The sequence below is a fragment of the Eumetopias jubatus genome, unplaced genomic scaffold (assembly GCF_037043125.1).
Source record: "Eumetopias jubatus isolate StellerSeaLion01/CBP00866 unplaced genomic scaffold, mEumJub1_p1.0 scaffold_6, whole genome shotgun sequence".
NCBI classification, from domain to species: domain Eukaryota; kingdom Metazoa; phylum Chordata; class Mammalia; order Carnivora; family Otariidae; genus Eumetopias; species Eumetopias jubatus.
The window spans coordinates 99,410,127-99,436,561 of NW_028274812.1; the positions used below are offsets into that span (position 1 = coordinate 99,410,127).

General features: G+C 37.4%; 1 protein-coding gene across 1 annotated transcript in view; it reads left to right on the plus strand.

The window, feature by feature from the left end:
* Positions 1-26,435, plus strand: part of PKHD1 (PKHD1 ciliary IPT domain containing fibrocystin/polyductin) — a 465,684-nt gene that overhangs the window by 285,492 nt on the left and 153,757 nt on the right. The window contains 1 exon segment of the mRNA XM_028097676.2: positions 12,469-12,606. Coding sequence (XP_027953477.2) covers positions 12,469-12,606 — 138 coding nt within the window.

A 26,435-nucleotide genomic window follows, 5' to 3' on the forward strand; every position in this document is an offset into this window, starting at 1 on the left:
TAGTATATTTATAGAGTTGTGCAATCATCACTGTAATCAGTTTTCGAACGTTTTCATTACCAGTAAAACAAAACAAAACAAAACCCCATACCCCTTAGCAATCACTCCCTAATCCCTCTATCCCTCCCAGCCCCAAGCAACCACCAATTTACTTTCTGTCTCTATAGATTTGCCTATTCTAGAATTTAATATACATGAAATTATACAGTGGCTTTTTACACTTTGTATAATGTTTTCAAGGTTCATCCATGTTGTAGTATGGAACCAGTCTCTTTTTGAGAATGGACGGATGGCTGAAAAGACCCCATATATAAAATATATGTTTGGTTTGATATATGGATGTATACATACATACATTAATCACATTAATAATTTCATGTATTTATATAGCAGTCACTCATCTTTATGTATTAATTCTCATCAATTACTTGAAAAAGAATCCCCTTCAGATGTTAAGGTAACACAGTTTCTTAGGGAGATGCTAAGCCCAACACCCTGGTATATAGATTTATTTCACACAAAGAATTTTGTAGTAGAGGTCATCACTGATTGGTTGTTGGCAGTGGAGTTTCTGTGAATGTTTCTATTATCTGATTTAGAGGCAAGCTGAAGATGTGTCCTAACTTCACCATTTTTCCAGGGTATTTAATTTTTATACTTTTTACCAACCCTCAGTTTCCTCTTGAAAGGAGGTGAGTACATATAGATTGCACGCGCTCCTAGCTTCTCTCCTGTTCTAATGGAGAAAGTGCTTTACCTTCTGTCAAACATCAGTGTCACCTAGTGTCCTCTGCATCCAATGCCAGTCTTGCTTTCCAGGTGCCTCAAGTATCTCTTTTCTCTCCCTGTTTGCAGGCTTTCCCTCCTTCAGGATACTATCTAGCAGCATACCCGCATCTTTTTATATATCTATATGATTTAAATAATTCCCTCTAGCCCTCATCGACTTCTAGTTATTCTCCCCTCATTCTGTCTTGGATTCCTTGGTGATTCCTGAGAACATAAATTTGATAGTCGTCAACCTAAAGACAGCATTGGGAGCCAGTGAAATCTTTTTGCTTTTTCCAAGTATCAGACCCATATGTCCAGCTGTCAACTTAAAATCTCTACTGGGATAACTTGAAGGTATCTCAAACTAGAACAACCCAGAGAGAATCCTCTGTGTCTATCCTCTTCTGCCCCCGAGGCTGCCATTCCCAGATGGCAACTTGTCCTCCTCCGGCTTTTCCCATTCCAGGACCTGGCATCATTTTCCACTATCGATTGCTTTGAGTTGTTCTTGACACTTCAACCAGTCTTGTATATTCTGTTCCTAGCTATTTGTCAAATCTGTCTGCTTTTCTTATCTCTCCTCTCACTACCCTGCTCAAGGCATTATCACCTCTTGGGTGAATCACTGGAACCCCTCTTATTTCCCTCCTGCTACTCTTGCCCTCATCCACTCTACTGCAACCAAAGTGATATTTTTAATTTACGAATTGCGTGTGTAATCTCCCTGCTTATAAGCCTTTCCTGGCTTAATGTCATCCTTAGGATAAAGTCTCCAATTGTTACAGAGCCTCCAAATTCCTGCTTGATCTGCTTGCTCACCAACCTTTCCAGTACCGCCTCTCCCTGGTTTCCTCCAGATTCTATAGTCCAGGCACTCCTGCTGCTTTTCCGTCTTTTGAATGTATGGGGCTCTTCCCCGTCTCTCACTTTTCACGTATACTCTAGAGCACCTATCCCCATAGCATCACGCGTTTTCCTTCCTATCACTTAGCACAGTTTGTGCTATGTAGCTGTTCGTGTGTGATTATTGTTGAATGTCAATTTTCTCTAAAATATTCTGTTTCATGAGAGCAAGGACTGTGCCTCTCTGGTTCACCAAACAGCAGAGCGACAGGTATATAGAGTGGATACTCAAAAATATATATTGGATATACAAAACAGGCGATAGCTAATCATTTTATGCCTGTTACGTGCCAAGCACTGTAATACTTTTATATGTGGCATTTCACCTAATCCTAACTATCACCTCCATGAGGTATTATTTCTCTTATTTTGCACTTGAAGAAAAGAAAATCAGAGAAGCTAAGCAATTTTTTTCAAGGAATGGCTTCCTTGGGATTCCAACTTTGGTCTGTCTGAATTCCAATCTGGTGAGCATTCCATTGTACCGGATTGCTTTTGGGGCAAATAACAATAGATGAATCAGCCAGTGTATTTGTCCTACACTAATTCTTTGTTAGTCAGGTATCAGTGAATGGAGCCTGGAGAGAATGAGGGCACAGTTGAGAAGTGACTGAAACTATAGAACCCCTTAGACCCTGGATATGTGTGCAGCGTAGGTAGATGGGGGGCATCGGTGGGGATTCTGGCCAGTAGAGAGTTATGAGCAGATGAGGGCACTGAGTGCTGAGGGATGGATGGGCACTAGAAGGAAGAGAGAAAAAGATACAGTCTTCCTTACTTTGAAACGTTACCTGGGCCTTGCCATGATTATTTTGGTGGGTATCGGAAATAAATACTAAAAATGATTCAGATCTACTTCTTCCTTCCACCTGATCAGTCTCATGAAAACATTCATTCCTCTATGTGGAGTGAGAGCCTTGTTTTATTTATATTTGTTTCTTTGGCATGGGTCTGTATCTGGCAAGGCAACTTGGTAATATTTACTAAGTGAATGAATGGACGAATGAATATATTTATTGATCAATAATAATGCTTTTCTTTACATATCATTCCTCTCTTAGGAACTTCTAGGTACCCTGGATTAAAAAAGGGATTAACTCTCAAAATGGGGATTTCAGTACCTTTGCCAGGCAACATGGAGCATTGGGACTTTTGGCAGAGATTGTAAGATCTGGATATTATTATTGAAATACTTAGCATTGTGAGTAAAAGTTCTAGGAAACTTCATGGTCTCTGGGATAGTATTTGAACTCAAGGAGAAAGGAACTTATTCTGGAAGCCCCAAGCAAGAACTCTTTGCATTAAATAAATATAATTATTTATTGGAATTTAATAAAACATTCTTTTTTAAATTTTTTTAAAATTTTATTTTATTATGTTATGTTAGTCACCATACAATACATCATTAGTTTTTGATGTAGTGATCCACGATTCATTGTTTTCATGTAATACCCAGTGCTCCATGCAGTACGCACGTGCCCTCCTTAATACCCACCACCGGGCTAACCCATCCCCCCACCCCCCTCCCCTCTAAAACCCTCAGTTTGTTTCTGAGTCCATAGTCTCTCATGGTTCTTCTCTCCCTCCGATTTCCCCCCTTCATTTTTCCCTTCCTTCTCCTAATGTCCTCCAGGCTATTCCTTATGTTCCACAAATAAGTGAAACCATATGATAATTGACTTTCTCTGCTTGACTTATTTCACTTAGCATAATCTCCTCCAGTCCCCTCCACGTTGATGTAAAAGTTGGGTATTCATCCTTTCTGATGGCTGAGTAATATTCCATTGTATATATGGACCACATTTTCTTTATCCATTCATCTGTTGAAGGGCGTCTTGGCTCTTTCCCCAGTTTGGCTATTGTGGACATTGCTGCTATGAACACTGGGGTGCATATGGCCTTTCTTTTCACTACATCTGTGTCTTTGGGGTAAATACCCAGGAGTGCAATTGCTGGGTCATAGGGTAGCTCTATTTTTAATTTTCTGAGGCACCTCTACACTGTTTTCCAAAGTGGCTGTAGAACAGAGGTTATTTACTCAAATTTATTAGTCGGGTACTATATTCTAAGCTCTCTCTTAAATATTAATTATGTATTTATGAAATAATAGATACAATTTTTAAACAAAAAGGATATAAACATCTTTCTTTAAGAAATTTAATAGTGTTTTAGGGTTTTGGGTCCCCCCCACAGTTAGAAGAAGCAATTGAAAGCTTGGGAAAAAACACAACTTAAAAAAAGTGAAAATCTCACCCTGTTCTGGACATATTGCCTTCTTTCAGGTCAAGCAGAGACAGAAAGAGAAGATTTATTTTCAAATAAGAAAATATTTGATGGGGGAAATAAACTCACAGAACAGAATGTTTGCTACATGGGCCTATGCCTGAATAGCCTCTTTCAGGAACAAATCATTTATTTTATGGATATTCATTTTTTTCTTCATGGTTGAAGTGTGAAAATATATTTGCTAACTAGCAATTGGTCTCATTATTTTTCTTAAGGAGACAAACAAAAAAACCCGTAGGAAAATAAGTTCTGTGCCTCCTTTGGCTTTGACACTAACTGTAACATGTTAAAATGTAATAATTCCATTGCCTGAGAGTTACCCGTTTATGCCTTTCCACATATATATGTATCATTCACTACAATGATTGAAGAAGGGTTTTGTCCCCAAACTTATGGTTAGTATAGATTCGTCAAGGATCTATAGAGGTAATAAAATTATGTGGATAAAGCTAAACTATAGTTTAAATCTGACCTCAAGTTTATCAAAATGTATACTTTTCACATTTAGGTCTTCTGGGGATTACAAGGTCTAGATTTCCTTTTGAGACTCAAGACATCGAAGCAATCAGAGCACCATGGACCTTGTTTCAAATGGAACACCAATGAACATGGGCATGTAGATAACTCTCTGAGAACCTGCTGTCATTTCTTTTGGGTCTATACCCAGCAGGGCAATCACTGGATCATAGGGTAGTTTAATTCTTTGAGGAACCTCCATACTGTTTTCCAGAGTGGCTGAACCGATTACCTTCCCACCCACAGTGCACCAGGGTACCCTTTTCTTTAATCCCTTACCAATACTTGTTATCTTTTTTTGGGTTTTTTGTCTTTTTTTCTTTATGAAAATCATACTAACAGGTATGAAGTGATATCTCAGGGTGGTTCTGATTGCATTTTCCTGATGGTTAATTAGTGAAGTTGAGTACCCTTTTATATTACTTGTTTATTTGTGTGTCTTCTGTAAAGAACTGTTGAGTCAGTTCCGTTGTCCATTTTTAAATTTTTTTAAATGTTTTAATTAAAAAAATGTTTGTTTAAATTCTAGTTAGTTAACATACAATGCGATATTCATTTCAGGTGTACAATCTAGTGATACAACACTTCCACACAACATCCAGTGCTCATCCCAAGTGCCCTCCTTAATCCCCATCACCTATTTCACCCATCCCCCCCAACCCACCTCCCCTCTGGTAACCATCAGTTTGTTCTCTAGAGTTAAGAGTCTATTTCTTAGTTTGCCTCTCTCATATTTTTCCCCCTATGGTTGTTTTGTTTCTTAAATTCTACATATGAGATCTCACTCACCTATTTTTTTTTTTTTAATCAAGTGATTTCTAGGGACTTGGAGGAGGAGAATATGGGGAGGTAGAAGGCAAGGCGTACAAAGTTCAGTTATTCAAGATGAATAGATCCTAGAGATCTTCTATACAGCAGAGTGCCCACAGGAAACAATACTGTGTTATATACTCAAAAATTTGCCTAGAGGGTACATCTTATTATTACACAAAATAATAATAATATAACAAATAAAAAAGGTGGGAGGAAAAATTTGGAAAGGATGGATAGATTTATGATGATGGGTACACGAATATATACCTAGCTCCAAACTCATTAAGTTGTATACATGAAATGTGTACAGATTTTTGTATGCTAATTATATATCAATATTTTTTAATATTAAAGTTGTTTTTTCCAAAAGCCAACACCAAGTTGGTCACTCTGAATTCTTTGAGGTCTGAGGGAGAGAACGGGCGGCACAACACCATCTCAAGATTAAAAAAATAAAGCAAAGAGAGCCTGAAATGAGAGAAAGCACAGATTCTTTTCTATTTTTATGAAAACAGCAGCACCTTCTGGCATTTTCCTTTCAGAATTCGGAATTCAGAGGATTGATCTGATACAGTTGGTAATTTTACTTAAAAACCTTCGTATTAAATAGACTCAAAATATTTTTGAAGAACAGATGGAGACTAGAGGAAGAGATAAACATTGTATGTTAAACATTTTATTGATCAATTAAAATATCATAATTTAAAATGTTGATTCCACTCTGAGAGTTATGCATGTCTGTATGTGACTGAGAAAGACAGAGAGTGTACACGGGGAGTGGGATGGGTATTTATTACCCGAAGTTAAAGCTGCTCCTCCCCGCAAGCTCCCCTCCACCTCGCCCACACGCAGGCAGGCAGATGGCTTTTTTTCAAGGTGTTAAGGAAGCTGGCTTTCAGTCTTGAATCATGTGCCTCTGGGCACTTTGAAAACTGCCTCTTCTGCCTATTTTTAAGACGAGTTTGAAAAAAAAAAAATGATAGGCAGAGTAGAATAAAGAAACCACCTGTGTGGATTTGATAAAAAGGCAGGCTATAAAGTTACCAGCTCTTTGAAAAGAATTTCGTTATCGAAAGAATGCATCCTTAACCTTCTAGCACTTCTTTGTTCTGCTTTTTCTACAGTAGAATGAATTCTTGATAAACGAATACCATCGTTTGTGCAAATTGGTCTACTTGACACTAATTTTCAATCACACTAACCCTTCATCTCTGTGATCTATTTATGTATGAGAATTCCCATTCTATTTTAAGAGTACTTTTTTGTGGATGCACCAGCCATTCTCATAAATTGTGTAGACAGAATATTGGATAAATCGTTAGATTCATCAAAAGTTAAGCAAGACTACAAAGGAAAGAAAACCCCACCAATTACTGTTCCAAATGGCACTAAAACTTACTTTTCCATTGGTTCATATATTTATGGGAAAGTATTGTGGGCAAGGCTGAATGTAGAAACAATTGTGTTTAATTGTTAATTATGGAAGGTACAGGAAAATGACAAGCCCACAAATAGTCCTTGTATGTCCTGCTTTGCCCTTGCATGCCATCACGCTCCCTCAGAAGTCTGAGCTATGTCCAAAGTTGGTTGTAAGCTGTGTTTCTGACAATAGCAGGGTTGTAATGGAAACTGTCTTCACCACCTAAGTTATGGGGCCTGATACAGTGAATACCATACAAGCAGTGGGTCGGCCTGCCCTAAATTATGCCTGTTAATGTGACCCCATCATTATTCCCAGGATCTGTGCCCTTCGCCCTTGATCTCATTTCTACAGGATTTAGACAAGTGTCAGACCCTTGGAATGCTACACAATAGTGACCTTGATTCCCTGACTTTGCTGTGGAAAAAAAATGAGTTTAAATCTAGTGTTGAAATGATATGGAATGCTTTGTAACCAAATTTGTCCCAATACAAAAGAATCCCTAGCCCTCTGTCAGAGACATCTGCCTTTTGATTTGGTTCAAGCTTTCTGGTCATAAGGGTAGCTAGTGCATTTATAGAAGACTAAAGCCTCTTTGTTGTTGTTGTTGTTGTTGTATTTGATACATGGGGAAATTCAGGTGATTCCTCTTTAGCGTTAACTTTCCAGATATTATTTTTAAGGCTTTGTCCTTATAATTGTCAAAATACAACCCTTTAGGGGGAAAAAAAACCCACTGCTTGGCAAAAGATGCTAAAATAAAGATGTGGGATGTTTAGTGCTTGATAGATGAACAAGTGGAAAGGGGGTGTAATTCGGAACCAAGAGGCACCACCCCAAGGCTGGTCCTGAGCTCCTTTGGGGGGAAAAAGCAGTCTTTAATTACATCTGGTACTCGTTAATTCTTTTTGGAGTCTCTTCCCAGATCTGTTCCCCCATCAGCCTCCCATCAAGCAACAGAAATTCCAGATGGTTCCCTCCATATGCCTGTGCTCATTCTCTCAAGTAGGATAGATGGGTCACTGACAGAGTAGGATGGAACAGCCTTGGTCAAAGCAAGGCAAGATGAAAAGCAGCGGGCTACAGTTTATTTAGAGGTGGTCTATCATTCATGTTTTTAAGTGGGTTGTATAAATAGCTGTTTCTGAGTGATTTTTTTCTCTGAAATGTTTTGAGTAATTTCATGGAAATGAAGCTACTCAGAGAAAGTGGCATATTGATCCCAATTTTCCACCCCTGGAAGAGAGAGACATCTATTACAGGCTGTCATTATAGTTGAGGATTCGTCAGTTTGGACCTGCAGCTGATCTACTGTGGAGACTACATTGGAATGAATTTTTCTGCATTTGTTACTTGCAGTGATGGCTGTAGTCTCTGTTACTATGATATGAAAATTCCTTTATAGAAATATTTATAGGGCATGTGTTTCTTTCATCTTAACAGAATTTTGTTATTAGGCACATTGATAGACTTTCCATTTTGAAGTAGTTGGGAGTAAAGATGAGGTCAACCTCTATATAATGAAAAAATATACAGTTGGCCTTGAACAACATGGGAGCTAGGGTGCTGATCCCCTACCCTGTGCAGTCAAAAATCTTTATATAACTTTTGACCCCCCAAATGTAATTTGTAATAGCCTATTGTTGACCAGAAGCCTTACCAATAACATAAAGTCGATTAACACGTATTTTGTATGTTGCATATATTATCTACTGCAGTCTTTCAGTAAGTAAGCTGGAGAAAAGAAAATGTTTTAAGAAAACCATGAGGAAGATAAAGGACATTTGCAATAAGTACTGTACTCTGTTTACAAAAAAAAAAAAAAATCCATGTATAGGTGGACCCATGCCGTTCAAACCCATTTGCTCAAGGGTCAACTGTATTATCATTTCACGTATATCACATTGTACTTATTTGTTTATCTATCCTCATCTGATGATGGGACACATGTCTTACTCATGTCTGATTTCCCACCACCCAACAAGATTTGGCACATCATGGGGAATAAGAAGAAAGAAGAAAAGGTGAATAGACAGGAAATTTCATTCTTTTTAAAAAAGATTTTATTTATTTATTTGACAGCAAGAGAGAGAGAGCACCCAGAAGGCAGAGGGAGGGGGAGAAGCAGGCTCCCCACTGAGCAGAGAGCCTGAAGCGGGGCTTGATCCCAGGACCCCAGGCTCATGACCTGAACTGAAGGCAGATGCTTAATGGACTCAGCCACCCAGGTGCCCCTAGACAGGAAATTTCAAAGTGGAAAGTGGTGTCAAAAGCAATGAGAGCAATGTTTCAACTCTTGTCTTCATCCTATACTTACCCTCGAATAGCTATTAGATTTTACATGCGGGGTGCATGCGTGCATGCGTGCGTGTGTATGTGTGTGTGTGTGTTCTTTGGTGTTAATTCTGAGTATCTATAGTTCAATTTCCTCAGAAAATAAAAGTGAGAATTGCAGCTATGATCTCTGTTCTCATGGAGCTTACAATAGTTAGGCTCTCCTACCATACGATCCAGCAATTGCACTACTGGGTATTTACCACAAAGATACAAATGTAGGGATCCGAAGGGGTACGTGCACCCCAATGTTTATAGCAGCAATGTCCACAATAGCCAAACTGTGGAAAGAGCCAAGATGTCCATCGACAGATGAATGGATAAAGAAGATGTGGTATATATACACAATGGAATATTATGCAGCCATCAACAGGAATGAGATCTTGCCATTTGCAACGACGTGGATGGAACTGGAGGGTGTTATGCTGAGCAAAATAAGTAAATCAGAGAAAGACATGTATCCTATGACCTCACTGATATGAGGAATTCTTAATCTCAGGAAACAAACTGAGGGTTGCTGGAGTGGTGGGGGGTGGGAGGGAGGGGGTGGCTGGGTGATAGACATTGGGTAGGGTATGTGCTATGGTGAGCGCTGTGAATTGTGCAAAACTGTTGAATCACAGATCTGTACTTCTGAAACAAATAATGCAACATATGTTAAGAAAAAAGAAAAAGAAGAAGATAGCGGGAGGGGAAGAATGAAGGGGAGTAAGTCGGAGGGGGAGACGAACCATGAGAGACGATGGACTCTGAGAAACAAACTGAGGGTTCTAGAGGGGAGGGGGGTGCGGGAATGGGTTAGCCTGGTGATGGGTATTAAAGAGGGCACGTTCTGTGTGGAGCACTAGGTGTTATGCACAAACAATGAATCATGGAACACTACACCAAAAACTAATGATGTGTAATGTATGGTGATTAACATAACAATAAATAAAATAAAAAAATAGGCTCTCTATGATTTGTGTGAAATTTGTTGGTATATTTGGAGTCGATAGGGCAATTAAAAGGAAAAATTTCTTCTAAGAAGGATATGTAATAAAGACCAAGAGGAAAATTTTAGATTCTGTGTTATTGTCATATTTTACCTGATAAGTTTGTTAAAAAGAAGCCTAATATCATGCTTTTATGTGTGTGAGTACTCTATGAATGAGAGAAAACATTTTTTGAAGGAACTTAATCATTTTGTACAATCAGGCTCAGCAGCCAAACATCGGTAGTATGGGCCATAGATTGGAAGAGATAAAGGCCATTGTTGGTATAGAACTCTTGTTTTTTTAAAAGGTGCTGACTTGAAATAGTTTCTGTCTTGCTTTTGAAATCATATAAAACTCATGAAACACAAAATGTGTGTTAAACCTAGAACATCCTCTAGATATTTCACTCTTTTGTTTGAATGTTTTTAAAGTACCTGAGATGAAATTGAAATATATATTCATTTTTATCTGTTGAGCCTGTTTGTTCATTTTGTATTAGTTACTAATGTGCTCTTGAATTTCAGGTGTGTAGGGAAATAAACTTGGCAGATCTGGACAACATTTATTTAACAACTTTGTCTTTGATGTCACAGTAAGCACGAGGGCTTTTTAAAAATGGACGGTTGCTTCCCCTAAGAAAAGTTACAGTGGGTGAGAAAGGCATAATTACACTGAGGAAGAGCCCAGTGACAGTTATCTCCTTATATACACTAGTTATGGATAGAATTACAATAATGTGTTTTAATGTTCTGTTATCAGAAGGTAGAGAGATTTCCATGGGGGAGGGGTGGTGGGTCCATTGGGGAGAAGACTGGAAATGTCTTACCAGCAGAGCTAGAACCTGGGTTGATTCTGATGGGTGAGTGGGTGGTGCTGATGCTGTTGGACCACAGCTATACCTTAAGAACCATTTTTCTACTCTCCAACTGAGAGACAAGGGAGAGGAGGAAGTGTATGCTGGAGATATCCCACTTCAATTCTGCCTACATTTTATTGACTACAACTCAATCGCGTGGCTTTGCCTAACTACAAAGGAGGCTAGAAAACATGGTCTAACTGTGAACCCAGGAGGAAAAGGGAACTAGTTGGTTTACAACCCTACAATCTCTGCCACAGGAGGGTGTGGCTGTCTTACAGCTAGGGAAGTAGTTGGGGACTAGGAAAGACAGCCTCTGAGACGTTAATTTGGAGGGCAGTTCCTTAAAAACAGCAGGGTACATTGTTTCCTGGAATGAGGCATGAGATTATGTTAACAAAATTCCTTAAAAACTTTACATGTGTCAGTGATTACGGTACTTGAAATTCAAGCAGAAGCATTTATTTGAGATCTTTAATTTGTGTTGAATTACTACTAAGCCTCATAAAGTAACACTTAATACTTTGGCATACATGAAATATTTACTGTTTTAAATGAGAATTTTTATTCATGTATTTCCCTATTGTTACTTTCAGACAAAAACTATGATTCCTTTCTTCTGAAGTTATATGGAAATTTTTGAAAGCGGAGATGAAGAACAATGGTTTTAAGTTGTCCAGTGAATTCTACAAGCATGCCAAACTAATTGACAACAGGGCCAGTAATGAAAATACCCAGCATTTTTTGAGAACACACCAGACCTTAGCTTTATGTGGTAGGAACATAAATCAGGAAACGTAAATCTCTCTCTAAATTGGGAGATTACTAGTACTATGTAAGCACTTTAGATCTATGAACTCATTTCACCCTTCACAAAAGCCCTACGATTAAGCAGGTGTTTTTATTATTCCCATTTCACAGATTGGGTAACCGAGGCACAAAGAGACAAAGGTGTTGGTTCACACAGCTAATAAGTAGCAGAGCTGGGATTCGCATCCAAATAATCTGACTTCAGAGGCCAAGGTCATATCTGTGGTTCTCTACCTCTCTGAAACTATGGCCAAAATGAAGGGAAGGGACAAAGGATAGGGCATTTTTAGTGCATTTGCACTAAAGTAGTATGGGCAGGGGAGGGGGGTGTGCATGCCTGGGTGGCTCAGTTGGTTAAGGATCTGACTCTTGATTTCAACTCAGGTTATGATCTCAGGGTTGTGGGATCCAGCCCCGTGTTGGGTTCTGTGCTCAGCTGGGAGTTTGCTTGAGGATTCTCTCTCTCTGCCTCTGCCTCAGCCCCTCCCCACCCTCTAAGAAATAAAACATATAGGTTTGTGGTATAAACACTGCCTTTCGTCCATAACACTTGGTTTGTTGGGCCATGGAAAAATTATTAATCATGTGGGGTTTTTTCCTCCTACCTCCTTATTAAGACCTAGTCTTTAACAAACTATTTGTTCTAGTTGCTACACCTGTCCTGGCATGGGTAGCAATGTAAGCAGCTCCTGAATCGCCTGGAGAATCCCAGAGTAAATCAGTGGAGGAGAGAAGGCAATTCTTTTTTTGGTTATGTGTCTGAGCAATTTCCTTTTCTTCTGCAGATAGGACAGTCCTTGTGGATACAAATCTTCCATTCCTCAAAGGCCTTTATGTGATGGGGACTTTAGAATTCCCTGTGGACAGAAGCAACCTTCTGAGTGTGGCGTGCATGGTCATTGCAGGCGGGGAGCTGAAAGTTGGTAAGTACAGGGCACGAGGATTGGGAACACAGTGGTGTCATCTGTTAGAAAGGCCTTGGGAAATGGTGGTGTCATCCAGCAGGTTGGTTAACGGACTTTGGGGAGGGTTAAGGGAAGGGGCGAGTTTACTAGTAAAGCTCTTCCTCTACAAGCTTTAGACACCACAGACAGAGGTGATTTTGATGGGTCAGTTTCATGGCCAGCGATGGTCATCAGGCCATGTTTCTGGCCCTAGGGTTCCCATGCTGCTGCTCATGGTAGGGCTCCCGGCTTCCTCCAGGCCACAGATCAATTCTGCCTTTGGTCCTTTGTCTAAGATTTTACCTATAGCTCACTCTTTCAGAATGATTTATCCTTTGGTTAACTAACTCATGGTAAAATTTCAATTGCTATCTTAGTGCAGATCCTTAGGAATACAGATGTGAAAGCGAGACAGGTGCTAATGCTTTACTGGGGCAAATAATTGCAGTGAAGTGGGAGTGAGGATAAAAGAGAAAGTGAAAGGAGAAGGGGGAAAGCAAACAGAAGGTGGGCACAGCTGCTTAAGGAAACCTGGCTCTTTGCTTGGCTACGTGAGATGCCTCAAGAGAAGCTTTATAGAACCACCACATCTTGGGACAATAAGGGGGAGCAGCTGGGGAGAAGGACAGCAGTTCACTTTGTCCACCCTGAACCCACGAACTCCTCTGTCTTTCTCTGTTATGTTTTGCAGCTCCCTGGGCAGCTAGCGGAGGGGCCAGAGGCTCAGTAGTGCCAGGAGATGGGGTTCCTCTGGCTGGGAGTGAAGCATGTTGCTGGGGCCAAGGGACAAGCAGGGTGGAGTAGATCTGGGGATAGTGTATTAATCAGGTCTGGTGCGTTGGCTTACGCGAATAAAAAATAGGAGTTGCTATAGGTGGACTGTGGACTTGGGACTGTTGTAGGCAATAATGATCAAAAACATGTATTCTGCCCCCCAAGGAACTACTTTTGAGCTTAGTAAGGCAGTCTGCTTTGCCACCCCCCAAAGGAGATTAAAAGAAACTTCCCAGAAACAATAATACCTTATCCCAAAGAAATAAATCACTGATGGTAAGGAAATATTCAGATATTATTACTTGGTAGCATCCAAGTTTTAGAATCTGTCGTGAAAAAGATTTCGAGGCCTAAACTTTAAATTGTTGTGAGATAATTCCTGAAAAATTATGGTCAAGCCTCTTCTCAAATACTTCTAATGACAGAAAAGTCAAAACATTTTAAGACAACCTGTTCCTCGTTCCCATTTTTAAAAACCCTATTAAAATTTTTTCTTCTAAAAAAAAAAAAAGAATTCTTTTGCTTCTAGTAAGCCAGTCTGTCTTTCTCTAATTTGTTATTTTGTGTTCTTCTCTCTGATCCATACAGGCTGAGTGTCAGATTCCCTTCCCTTTGATAGCCCTTCATTCACAATTTCTTGAATCGTCTCTTTTATTTTTTCAGATTATGCAGTTCCTATTATTTTAACTATAGTTAAATCATAGTTATTTTAATTATAGTTATTGATGTTTTAAAATAATTTTTATTTTTTCAGTCTGTTATACAAAACTGGGAATACAGAAAAGCAAATGGGAAGTTATACAGCAGAAATGAAGTAGTCACTCATATTCCCAACTGTGAAGATAACCACAGTTATGTTTTTGTAGTCTTGTCTTAAAATCATTTTTTTCAGACTCATGCAGGCATGTACACACATACCTACTTTAAAACACAGGGTACACAGTGTGATAATTTTTTGGAGCCTATATTAACAATGTGAGAATTTCCCCAACACATTTCTATTTCCAAAATATGATTTTAATAATTTTAATATTCCATTATCTATGTGAGTATATACATATGCATCCATGTATAACAATTTAGTTAACCATTTTTCTGTTGTTGAATATCAAGTTTATTTCAGATTTCTTTTTGTCCTAGTAACTTACTATGCAATAAACATCTTAGCACTTAAGTCATTATTTATATCTCTGATTATTTCCCTGGGATAGACTTTTGTAAGTAGAATTAATGGGCCTAAGGATAAGTGCAAGATTTTATTTTAACTGTGGTAAAATTCACATAACACAATTTTAATCAAGTTAAATTCAGGAGCATTTGGTACATTCACAATGTTGTGCAACAATTACCTTTGTCTAGTTCCAAAACATTTTTAAAAATTTTAATTCCAGTATAGTTAACATACAGTGTTACAGTAGTTTCAGGTGTACAATATAGTGATTCAGCAATCCTATGCATTACTCAGTGTTCATCATGATAAGTGTGCTCTTAATCCCCTTCACCTGTTTTACCCATCTCCTCATCTACCTCTCCAGGAGACCACCAGTTTGTTCTCTATAGTTAAGAATCTGTTTGTCTTTTTTGGAAAAAATGTCTGTTCATGTCTTCTGCCCATTTGTTGATTGGATTTTTCATTTTGGAGGTATTGAGTTTTATAAGTTCTTTATATATTTTGTATACTAGCTCTTTGTCAGATATGTCATTTGCAAATATCGCCTCCCATTTAGTAGGTTGCCTTTTAGTTTTGTTGATTGTCTCCTTTGCTATGCAGAAGCTTTTTATTTTCATGTATTGTTTTGTTTCCCTTGCCTCAGGAGACATAGCTAGAAAAAGGTTTCTATGGTCAATATCAAAGAAGTTGCTGCCTGTGCTCTCTTTTAGGATTTTTCTGGTTTCAGGTCTCACATTTAGGTCCTTAATCCTTGTTGAGTTCATTTTGTGTATGGTGTAAGAAAGGGGTCTAGTTTCATTCTTTTGCATGTTGCTGTCCAGTTTTCCCAACACCATTTGTTGAAGAGACTGTCTTTTTCTCATTGCATAATCTTTCCTGCTTTGTTGAAGATTAATTGACCATATAATAGTGTTTTTATTTCTGGGCTCTCTATTCTGTTCCATTGATCGATGTGTCTATTTTTGTTCCAGTACCATATTTTTTTGATTACTACAACTTCGTAGTATATCTTGAAATCTGGGATTGTGATACTTCCAGTTTTGTTCTTCATTTTCAAGATTTCTTTGGCTATTCAGGGTCTTTTGTGGTTCCATACAAATTTTAGGATTAATTGTTCTAGTTTTATGAAAAATGCTGTTGGTATTTTGATAAGGATTGCATTAAAGGTGGACAGTGCTTTGGATTATATGGACATTTTAACAATATTTGTTCTCCAAATCCATGAACATGGAATATCTTTCCATTTCTTTGTGTCATCTTCAATTTCTTTCATCATTATTTTATAGTTTTCAGAGTATAGGTCTTTCACCCCCTTGATTAAGTTTGTTCCTAGGTATTTCATTATTTTTGGTGCAATTATAAATGGGAATGTTTTCTTAATTTCTCTTTCAGCTACTTCATTATTAGTGTATAGAAATACAATGGAATTCTGTATATTGATTTTGTATCCTGCTATTTTACTGAATTCATTTATCAGTTCTAGTAGTTTTTTGGTGGAGTCTTTAGGGTTTTCTATATATAGTATCATGACATCGGCAAATAGTAAAAGTTTTACTTCTTCCTTACCAATATGGCTGCCTCTTGTTTCTTTTTCTTGTCTGATTGCTGTGGCTAGGACTTCCAGTACTATGTTGAATAAAGATGGTGAGAGTGGACATCGCTGTCTTGTTCCTGACCTCAGGGGAAAGGTTGTCAGTGTTTTATCATTGAGTCTGATGCTAGCTGTGGTTTTTTTCATCTATGACCTTTGTTATGTTGAGATGTGTTCCCTCTAAACCTACTTTGTTGAGGGTTTGTATAATGAATGGATATTGTACTTTGTAAAATGCTCTTTCTGCATCTAATGAAGTGATCATATGATGTTTATTCTTTCTCTTGTTCATGTGATGTATCACATTGACTGATTTGCAAATACTGAACCATCCTTGCCTCCCAGGAATAAATCCCAGTGGATCATGATGAATGATTTTTTTTAATGTACTGTTGGGTTCAGTTTGCTAATATTTTGTTGAGGATTTTTACATCAGTGTTCATCAGAGATAGTGGCCTATAGTCTCTTTTTCTGTAGTACCTTTATCTGATATTGTATCAGGGTAATGCTGACCTCATATAATGAATTTGGAAGCTTTCCTTTGTCTTCTATTGTTTTGGAAGAGTTTGAGAAGAATAGGCATTAACTCTTTTTTAAATCTTTAGTAGAATTTGTCTGTGAAGCCATCTGCTCCTGGACTTTTGCTTGTAAGGACTTTTTTTGATAACTGGTTCAATTTCATTGCTGATAATTGGTCTGTTCAAATTTTCTACTTCTTCCTCAATCAGTTTTGGGAGGTTATATGTTTCTAGGAATTGATCCATTTCTTCTAGTGTGTCCAATTTGTTGGCATATAGTAGGCATATAACTTTTCATAATATTCTCTTAGTATACTTTGTATTTCTGTGATAATTGTTATTTCTCCTCTTTCATTTCTGATTTTGTTTATTTGAGTCATCTCTCTTTCACTCTCTCTCTCTCTCTCTCTCTCTCTTTTTTGTTTTGTTTTGAAGAGTCTGGTTAAAGGTTTATCAACTTGTTGATCTTTTCAGAGAAACAAATCCTGGTTTAATTGATCCATTCTATTGTTTTTTTAGTTTCTGTTTTGTTTACTTCTGCTCTAATCTTTATTAGTTCCTTCTTCTACTAGTTTGGGGTTTTATTTGTTCTTCTTTTTAGCTCCCTTTAGGTGTAAGGTTAGGTTGTTTATTTAAGATTTTTCTTGCTTCTTAAGGTAGGCCTGTATTATTATAAACTTCTCTCCTGGAATAGCTTTCGCTGCATCACAAATATTTTGGACCATTATGCTTTCATTTTCATTTGTCTCCATGTATTTTTTTTTAATTTCCTTTTTGATTTCTCAGTTGGCCCATTTATTCTGTAGTAGAATGTTATTTAACCTCCATGTGTTTGTGCTTTTTCCAGATTTTTTTCTTGTGGTTGATTTCTAGTTTCATAGCATTATGGTTGGAAAAGACGCATTATATGCCTTTGCTCATTTTGAACTTGTTGAAACTTGATTTGTGGCCTATTGTGTGATCTATTCTGGAGAATGTTCCATGTACACTTGAAAAGAATGTGTATTCTGCTGTTTTAGAATGGGATGTTCTGAATATATCTGTTAGATCTAACTGGCTTAATGTGTCATTCAAAGCCACTGTTTCCTTGTTGATTTTCTATTTGGATGATCTATCCATTGATATAAATGGTGTGTAAAATTCCCCTACTATTATCCCATGGCTATTGATTCCTTCTTTTATATTTGTTAATAAGTGCTTTATGTATTTGGGTGCTCCCATGTTGGGTGCATAAATATTTACAATTGTTATATCTTCTTGTTGGATTGTTCTCTTTATGATTATGTAGTGTCCTTCTTTGTGTCTTGTTACAGTCTTTGTTTTAAAGTCTATTTTGTCTGCTTGCTACCCTGGCTTTCTTTTTACCTCCATTTGTACAATAAATATTTTTCTATCCCTTCACTTCTTTTTTTATTTTAACTTTATTTATTTATTTGACAGAGAAAGACACAGCGAGAGAGGGAACACAAGCAGAGGGAGTGGGAGAGGGAGAAACAGGCTTCCCACTGAGCAGAGAGCCTGATGTGGGGCTAGTTCCCAGGACCCTAGGATCAAGACCTGAGCTGAAGGCAGATACTTAATGACTGAGCCACCCAGGCACCCCTATCCCTTCACTTTCAATCTGCATGTGTCTTTTTAGGTCTGAAATGAGTCTCTTGTAGGTAGCATATAAATGGGTCTTGCTTTTTTAACCATTCCATCACTCCATGTCTTTTGATTGGACCATTAGTTAGTTCATTCTCATTCATAGTAATTGTTGATAGGTATGTACTCATTGCCATTTCCCTACTTGTTTTATGGTTGTTTTTCTATTTCTTTTCTGTTCAGATAAGTGCATGTTTTAAGGTCCTTGATACATGTTGTCAATTGCTTTTCAGAGAGATTTTACAAATTTGTACTCACTTCACATATCTCAGAGTTATGAGATCCCTCACACTCTCTTAACATTGCCTTTAAACACCGCTTTTTTTCAATTCCTCTGAGAGTATGAAGCCAGAGGGAAAGAAATTTTCCTGGGTGGACCCTGACTTACTCTGAACAGAGTAAAATGAGTATAGTGATGAGCATGGGCTCTAAGTCAAATGGTTTGGGATCAAATCCAGCTTGGTTACCTACTTGCTGTTTGACCTTAAGCAAGTCACCCTCTGGACGCATCCATTTATTCATCAGTAAAGTATATGGCAAAAGAAAAACTTCCTCGGAGGGTTGTTAAAACCATTAAACATAACAGTGCTTTCTACATGCTTGGCATGTAATAGGTATTTGATGACAGTTTACCTGTCAGGCTACTTGAAGGAAATAGATGCCATACTGAATTGGACAATTTGAGGAGATGTTAATGAAGGAAATATTCACAAAAATCCAAATGGCATGGGACATTCCATAAGGCTAGTAACAGCGGAGTGTCCTTACTACCCCTTGCTTTAAAGGAGTGAGAAAAGGAAGTCATTGCTGGAATCATGGAGGTTATTGCCAGACAGTGCCATGATCTTTTGTGTATCTGGAACTCACTCGGTACAGGGAAAGACCTATGGGAAAAAATACCTTGCTCTCACTTTCTTTCTTCCCTTATCTCTTGCTTGTTCTATCATTTGGCTAAACCCAAGCTCAGAGGAAAGGAGAAGTTGATATAGAGCATGCAGGTCAACAGCATCCTGGGGCACTGAGCAGAGGAAAGAAAGGCAAAGTTTGGAAAAGGAGGTGTCAACAGAAGCTCTCCAGCACAATCAGCTTCCAGCTACCTTAATACATACCCTCCTTTTATTAATACAGCCAAACATTAAATTAACTTCTCTGTCCAACCCTTCATGCTCTTGGTCCTGCCAACTATATTGTCAACTCTAATTCCTATTCTTTTTTTATGTGCTGCCTCTGCATGTTCATATCTCTACATTGCACACTTGTGTAAGGATTATTTTGTTTTCCCCCTGAGTTTTAGGGGCAATCTAAGTGCGATACCTTTTTACTTATCTCTTTATTTTATCATTTCAATCCATTTTTCCACAGTGGTGAAATCCTTTTAGATTCTGATCTTTCCTTCCCAGATTAATATCATTTGCCCATTCATTTAATAGTCTATAAAATCCTCATTCAGCTAACTGATTGAAATACTTAATAAAACTGAGCCTGAAAAATGTATTTCAGGTTGACATCTATTGTTAAGATTAGTCTTTTATTTATAAGTTGTTTTTTAGACTTCTGAGTTCACTTATCACTATAATAAAAACTTGTTACCTGGAAAAATATACCTTTGAAGGGAAGTGACACAGAATCTTTTCAGTTTTGATTTATACATTTCAAATCTGATTTTAAAATCTGCCCATTCCCCACTATAATTTTACCTATTAGTAGACAGTGGTGTATTATTTTTCTCCCTGCTTTGTCCATGTGTTCCAGGCCTAAAGGTTGATTACTGGAACCCATCTGCCCAATTTTATGTGTATTATGCCTGAAGGAAAACCTTCAACCCATCTGTCTAATTCTACCACACCCTAAAGAAATCCCGACATGAAATAAATAATGACTGGTTAGTAAACAGACTTAATAGATGTGGACATTGGCAGAGAACACTGCCAGAGTATGTCTGCTGTCTGATGCCATCTGATCCAAGTCCTAACATTGTGGAATTATATTCTTGGTTGTCCTGCTTTTAAGTCAACTGGTGCTGGCAAAAGGTATCAACTGAATTTTCGTAGAGTAGAAAGATAGAATGCTATAGAATTAGAAGGGAAGTTTAAGATCAAAGCTTTGCTTAGAGGGTTATAGCTGCATCACAAATGCCAAACTCAGTTTCATTCTTCATTCAGTGATTGTCTCATTAATCTGATAAAACATTTGGGATAAGCTTAGAGTATTTCATTTATGTGTCCATTCTTTTATTCATCATGTATTTGCTCATTGCCTATTATTTGCCAAGTACCATGGGAGAAGTTGGATGCACAGAAATATTAGTCAACCACCCTAGTTCTCAAGAGATGTCTCAGTAAAATAGTGGAGACAAACGAGTAAAAACATAATTGGAAGAGTCCCATCTTCCAACCTGGAGGGAGCTTAAAGATAGAGGAAGAGATCTGAAAAGGCACATCTTTGTGGAAATATATTATACCTTCAGGAAGTTGTAGGGAATTGTCTGAATTGCAGGATTTATACATTGGTGGTAGCTGGTGAAGCTTCTTGGCTTTATACATTATGTTAAGGAGTTTAGAGCTTATCATGAAGGCAGTGAGTGGGTAGTCACTGGATAGTTTTAGGTAGGGAAGTGAAATAATTAAGTTTGGTCTTAGAAAGATCACTCCTGGGGCACCTGGGTGGCTCAGTCGTTAAGCTTCTGCCTTCGGCTCAGGTCATGATCCCAGGGTCCTGGGATCAAGCCCCACATTGGACTCCCTGCTCAGCAGGCAGAAGCCTGCTTCCCCCTCTCCCACTCCCCCTGCTTGTGTTCTCTCTCTCGCTGTGTCTCTCTCTGTCAAATAAATAAATAAAAAAAAATTTTTTTTTTTTAAAGTCACTCCTGGTGGTGTGGATGGTGTATTGGAAGGGACACAGTGAAATGTGAGAAGCTATTGAAGTGTTTCAGGAGAGCAAAGGAATGAACTAAGGCGTTGGAATTAAAGAGAAGGAATGAATTGCAGAAATACTGAGGGTATAAAAAATCACTAGAACCTAGTGGCAATTTTGATGTGAGGTGAGGCCCACATTTGAGGTTGGGAGATCTGGGTTGATGGTAGTGCCAGGATGGAATTACCTTTTTACCACTTGTTAGTTGAGTGACTATAGGTAAGTTACAGGATCTATCTCTGTCTCAGTTTCCTTACCTCCAAAATGGGAATAATAATAGTTCTTACTTCATGGAGTTTCATGAGAATTAAATGAGTGACTATTTATTAAAGTGCTTGAATAGTGTCAGGCACATAGGAAGCCCTTATAGTTGTTTGTTGAATACATAAACTCATACACCTCAAAATTAGATTTCAATGGAGTGTGTAAGTGGCTAAAATGTGGGGGAGCACCACCCTTTTAAGGGTGGTAGAGGAAGCTGAGTTCAGGGAGGAGGATGGAAAAGAAACAGAAATGTAGGTAGAATGAAAATGAAATGATAAGAAAATAATATCTTGAAACATAGGAGGGAATTTACAAGAAAGAGAGAGTGGTCATTAATATAAGATATAGCAGAGAGAGCAAAGAAAGTAGGAAAGGAAATCAGCCATCTTATTTTGGCTTTTTTTTTTTTTATAATGGCTGTCCAATATAGTTTTGATACAAAATGTTATTTTGCATGTGGAACAAAGAAAAAATTCAACACATTATTTGAGGGGCAGTAACTTTTAATGAGTTCAATACCATTTATCTATTCTTTAACAACTTTTTTTTGACTTTAATATAATCTTAAGTACAATTGGACATATTAAATCTCAGGTTTAAAAATGAACAGTCATCCACATTAAAAGTGATGTCGTGAAACCTTTATATGCATTCATGAATAACTTTCTTTTGGATGAGCAAATGTGGCAAATTAGTAAATATTAAGGAGAGAATAATTTCTCTAATATGATGACTGTCCAAAGTTTTATTTATAGATTTATCCTGTCTCTGTCCCCTTCCTGCTTCCTTTCCTTTCTTACTCTTTCATTGAATGCCAGCTGTGTGCCAAAAATTCTTCCTGGGACTTGAGTACTCGACAGTAAGCAAGACAGATAAGATTCCTGTTTAATGAAATGAAGTAAAGTCCAGGTTGGATCTGTGCACCAGAGATTAGGGAGTTAGTAAAAGCCTTTCTGAAAAGTCATTGTGACCTCAGACCAGAGACACAAGAAAAAGCTAGACTTGCAAAGATTCGGACTACAGGTTTCCAGACAGAAGGCAGATCTAGTGCAAAAGTGCCAAGATAGAGCAGGAATGTGCTTTATGTTGTTGTAAAGCAGAATGGCAGCATAGTAGCTGGAGACTACTGAGCAGTAGACATGAGTTTCAGGAAGAAGGCTGGATTTTAAGCAATGTAGTGTCACTTGCTAAAGTATTAAGACATGAATGAGCCCAAATTGTGCTGAAAATTGTTACTTTTTCATAATCTCGTGAGTATAACTTTAATAAGACAGAAATTAGTTGAAGACTCTCATAAATATGGCAAATCTGGAGACCTATATTATAATTCTAGTTAAGCAACTTATTCTATAACTTCTGGAAAATTCTCTAGTAATAGATTTATAATAGTAATAGCACAGACCTCAATGATTGTGTGAATCATCTGTCTCATTGCTTGGATAAGGAAATTGAGATCCAGAGGGATTACTGATTTGTTTCTAGGTCTCCTAGCTGATAAAGACTAGGACCAGGATTAGACGCTATTTTAGTTACCTTAAATATTCATACCTGAAGCCAGTGCCCAGGGACTATCTTTACTGTGAGTACTTCCTGACTCCATTCACTAGGTTTCAGTATCTTTTTTTCTGGTCCTTTCAAAAGTTCATATTTTCATTATTGCATTCATTTTATTGTTATGAAATGGTATGTTTTCATGAATGCCTTCTGTGTATTAGATGATAGGATTCTTCAGACATTTTGTAACTGAAGTATCTAGTGCACAGTAGGCTACTGATACTGTGCTGTGTGACTGATTAGTATATACATAAATGAATGGATAGATCTAAGTCTTTCTTTCAGCTCAATGCCTTTTTCTTGTAACATTTTCATTGTCCCTAGACTTAAACGTCTACATCTGTAAGGAAGGAATTATAGTGTTAATGTGTAAATGACTGCAATGCTTCCCACCCCCCACCCTGGTATGAAAGGAATAAAACAGTGGTGAAACATATTGGAAAAGTTGGTGATATTCTACAAATCCAAAGTATTTTCAATTTTTAGTCTAAGAGAAGAAAACTCATAAAAATGCCCAACTCAAAGCCTGTTTAATAAACATTGGTTTGTTGATTGTTTTAAATTTTGCATTTCTTTGACCATGAGTAGCTGTCTTAAGTCATCTTTTTCACCAGTGTCTCTTCTTAGAGGAGACATCATTTGTATGCCTTAAAATGTGTTCTTTGTTATTTTAGATATCAATGATGTTAACATGTTATTCATTCAAATGTTCAACTCAATAGAGAGATTGATTGATTGATTAATTTAAAGAGAAAGAGTGTGAGGGTGGGAAGGGGCAGAGAGAGAATTTTAAGCAGACTTCACGCCCAGCACAGAGGCCAACATGGGACTCAGTCTCACGACTCTGAGATCGTGACCTGAGCCAAAATCAAGAGTCAGATGCTTAACCAACTGAGCCACCCAGATATCCAGGAAAGAGTAGTTTAATCTCATGGTTCTAAAATTGCAAATGGACAGTGCACTTCTGATAGTTTATAGGTGGATTTCAGAGAGGGATTACCAGTAATAATTAGTGTCTTTAAAAGTTAATAGAACCCTCCTTGATCACTAGGTAAGCAAGGACATGCCCTGCACATCAATTTCCCTGAGGACAAGGCAGTTCATTGTGTCTTTGGCCTGTCACAACCAGGTCACATGACATGCTGCCTCGTTGCTCAGTAATTATGCTAAGAACTGGGTTTTTATCTTAAAACTTGTCACATATTGTTTTGCAGAGCTAGTGATGGGTATTTGTCAGCCCTGTCTCACATTTGTAGCCAGGAGCCTAAGGTCATCATTAGCACATGACTTTGATTGTCAGGAAATGAAGTACTAGGTGTATGGAAGTTTCTTTCATTGCTTCCATGATTGGGACTTTCTCAATCCTAAAGAAGAAAAATCCATACACAGTTTATTGCCTTCCAAACTGACAGTTCTGTAAGGCTCATTGGATGATTAAGTAATAAAAAGGAGACAAACCAGAGAAAAGTGTAGATTAAAACATATCCTCTAGCCTAAAGCCACAATACCCAGTAGTTAGAGTCATTGAGTAGCCAGAGAGAATCTTGTAGTGATGTTTAAAAATAACATATTAAGTTAAAAATATATATATATATATCTCCTCTTTCAAGTTTAACTATGATTAGAAAATAATACAAATAATCACACATTTAATGTGACTATAAGTATACCTAGATACCTGCAAAATGGATCATTTATAAATTAGTTGATATGAATCATCAGTCAACAAATCAGTTTCTGTTTACAGTGACAGTTCTCTAATTAAACTACGTGTTAGCTGATGAAATAAAAAAGAGACACAAAAGGGATGTTACTTTTAATTATTGTAGTTATTTAACTCTAAGACAAAAGCATAAAAGCTTTATTCTTTACAGGTTCAGGAAAACACTAAACTCCATTTCTGTGAGTCTTGAAGCAAACTGGCAGCCAATGTTTAATACGTATCTCAAAATGAAATTAAGCACCGAAATATCTCTTTATTTGCAGATGGGTATTAGTTCTCTGACAGCTAAACATCACTTTATACTTAAATATATATGTATTTTAAAGCAAAACACTAACACAAGAAATGATTCTTCTGTTTTGTCAGGCTATCAGTCTCTACTAAACAGTAACATCCTTCCTTTAATATTTTAATATTTTGTAAGCCGGTGTTCCCCAAACTATATTTTGGATATTTGAACTTCTGTTACAATAACATAAGATTCCTTAGAAATTTATTATTTTTAAATTATTTAAATAGTGAATTATGTAATAAATAAAATAACTGTTAAGTATTATTTAATTATTTTTTGCATGGAAAAACTAAATTAAGTAAACAGGTGATTAAATGAATGAATGAGTAATTTGTTTCCTTGTTTAGCAACCTCTTACCAGAGTGTATGAGTTTAAGATAAATTTAATTGTATTTTCTGCAGTTCCTTGGGCCGGACATTCAAATAAGTAATCACCTAATATTTTTACCATTGAAATGTCTAGTTTCTAGCACTGTAGAAACAGAACATTACTAGTTGGGAAGGGCTTGCCTTCTTTTTCTCAATTTCTCAATTTAAAGGTTAATTTTAAAATGTGTCATTTCTCCATTGTTACTACTACTACTTTTTACTATTATTACTACTAAGAGCCAACATTTTTAAAAGCATTTCAAACATTCTATATTATATGTAGACACTGGACCAATGTATCACTAACATGCAGTACATCTTTAAACTCTCAATAAACATATGCTATTATCGTGCCTATTTTCTAGTTGCAGAAACCAAGGTTTACAGAAGTGAATAAGCTCACCCTTGTTTATAAAGGTTTAAGGATTTTTATACATTTTGCCAGTATGTGAATGAGTAAATTATGTATTAACTTTTATCTTAATATTCTATCAATTGTTGGACAAAATGATAGACCTCATCAATGATAAAAATTTGTCAGCCTAATAAAATCACTCTCAGGGGGGTTAGAGATTATCATTTGATTGTGCCTACTGGTTATTCTTATGACCAATCATTATTTCATTGGACTGAGAGTCCCTCTCTCCTGCATTTTTTTTTTTTATCCAGGTTTGATTCTACAGGAGAGGAGTGTTTTAGGAATAGGTGGTTCAAATGGACACTAGGAATTAAAAGCTAATTCATAATAAAATCTGCTTCACAATTTAATTGGTTTAGCACCATTTGTCAGTTTGGGTCTGATAGTAGGAATGTTCTAGAGGCGGGGCGCCTGGGTGGCTCAGTCGTTAAGCGTCTGCCTTCGGCTCGGGTCATGATCCCAGGGTCCCGGGATCAAGCCCCACATCGGACTCCCTGGGAAACCTGCTTCTCCCTCCCCCACTCCCCCTGCTTGTGTTCCCTCTTTTGCTGTCTCTCTGTCAAAAAAATAAAATCTT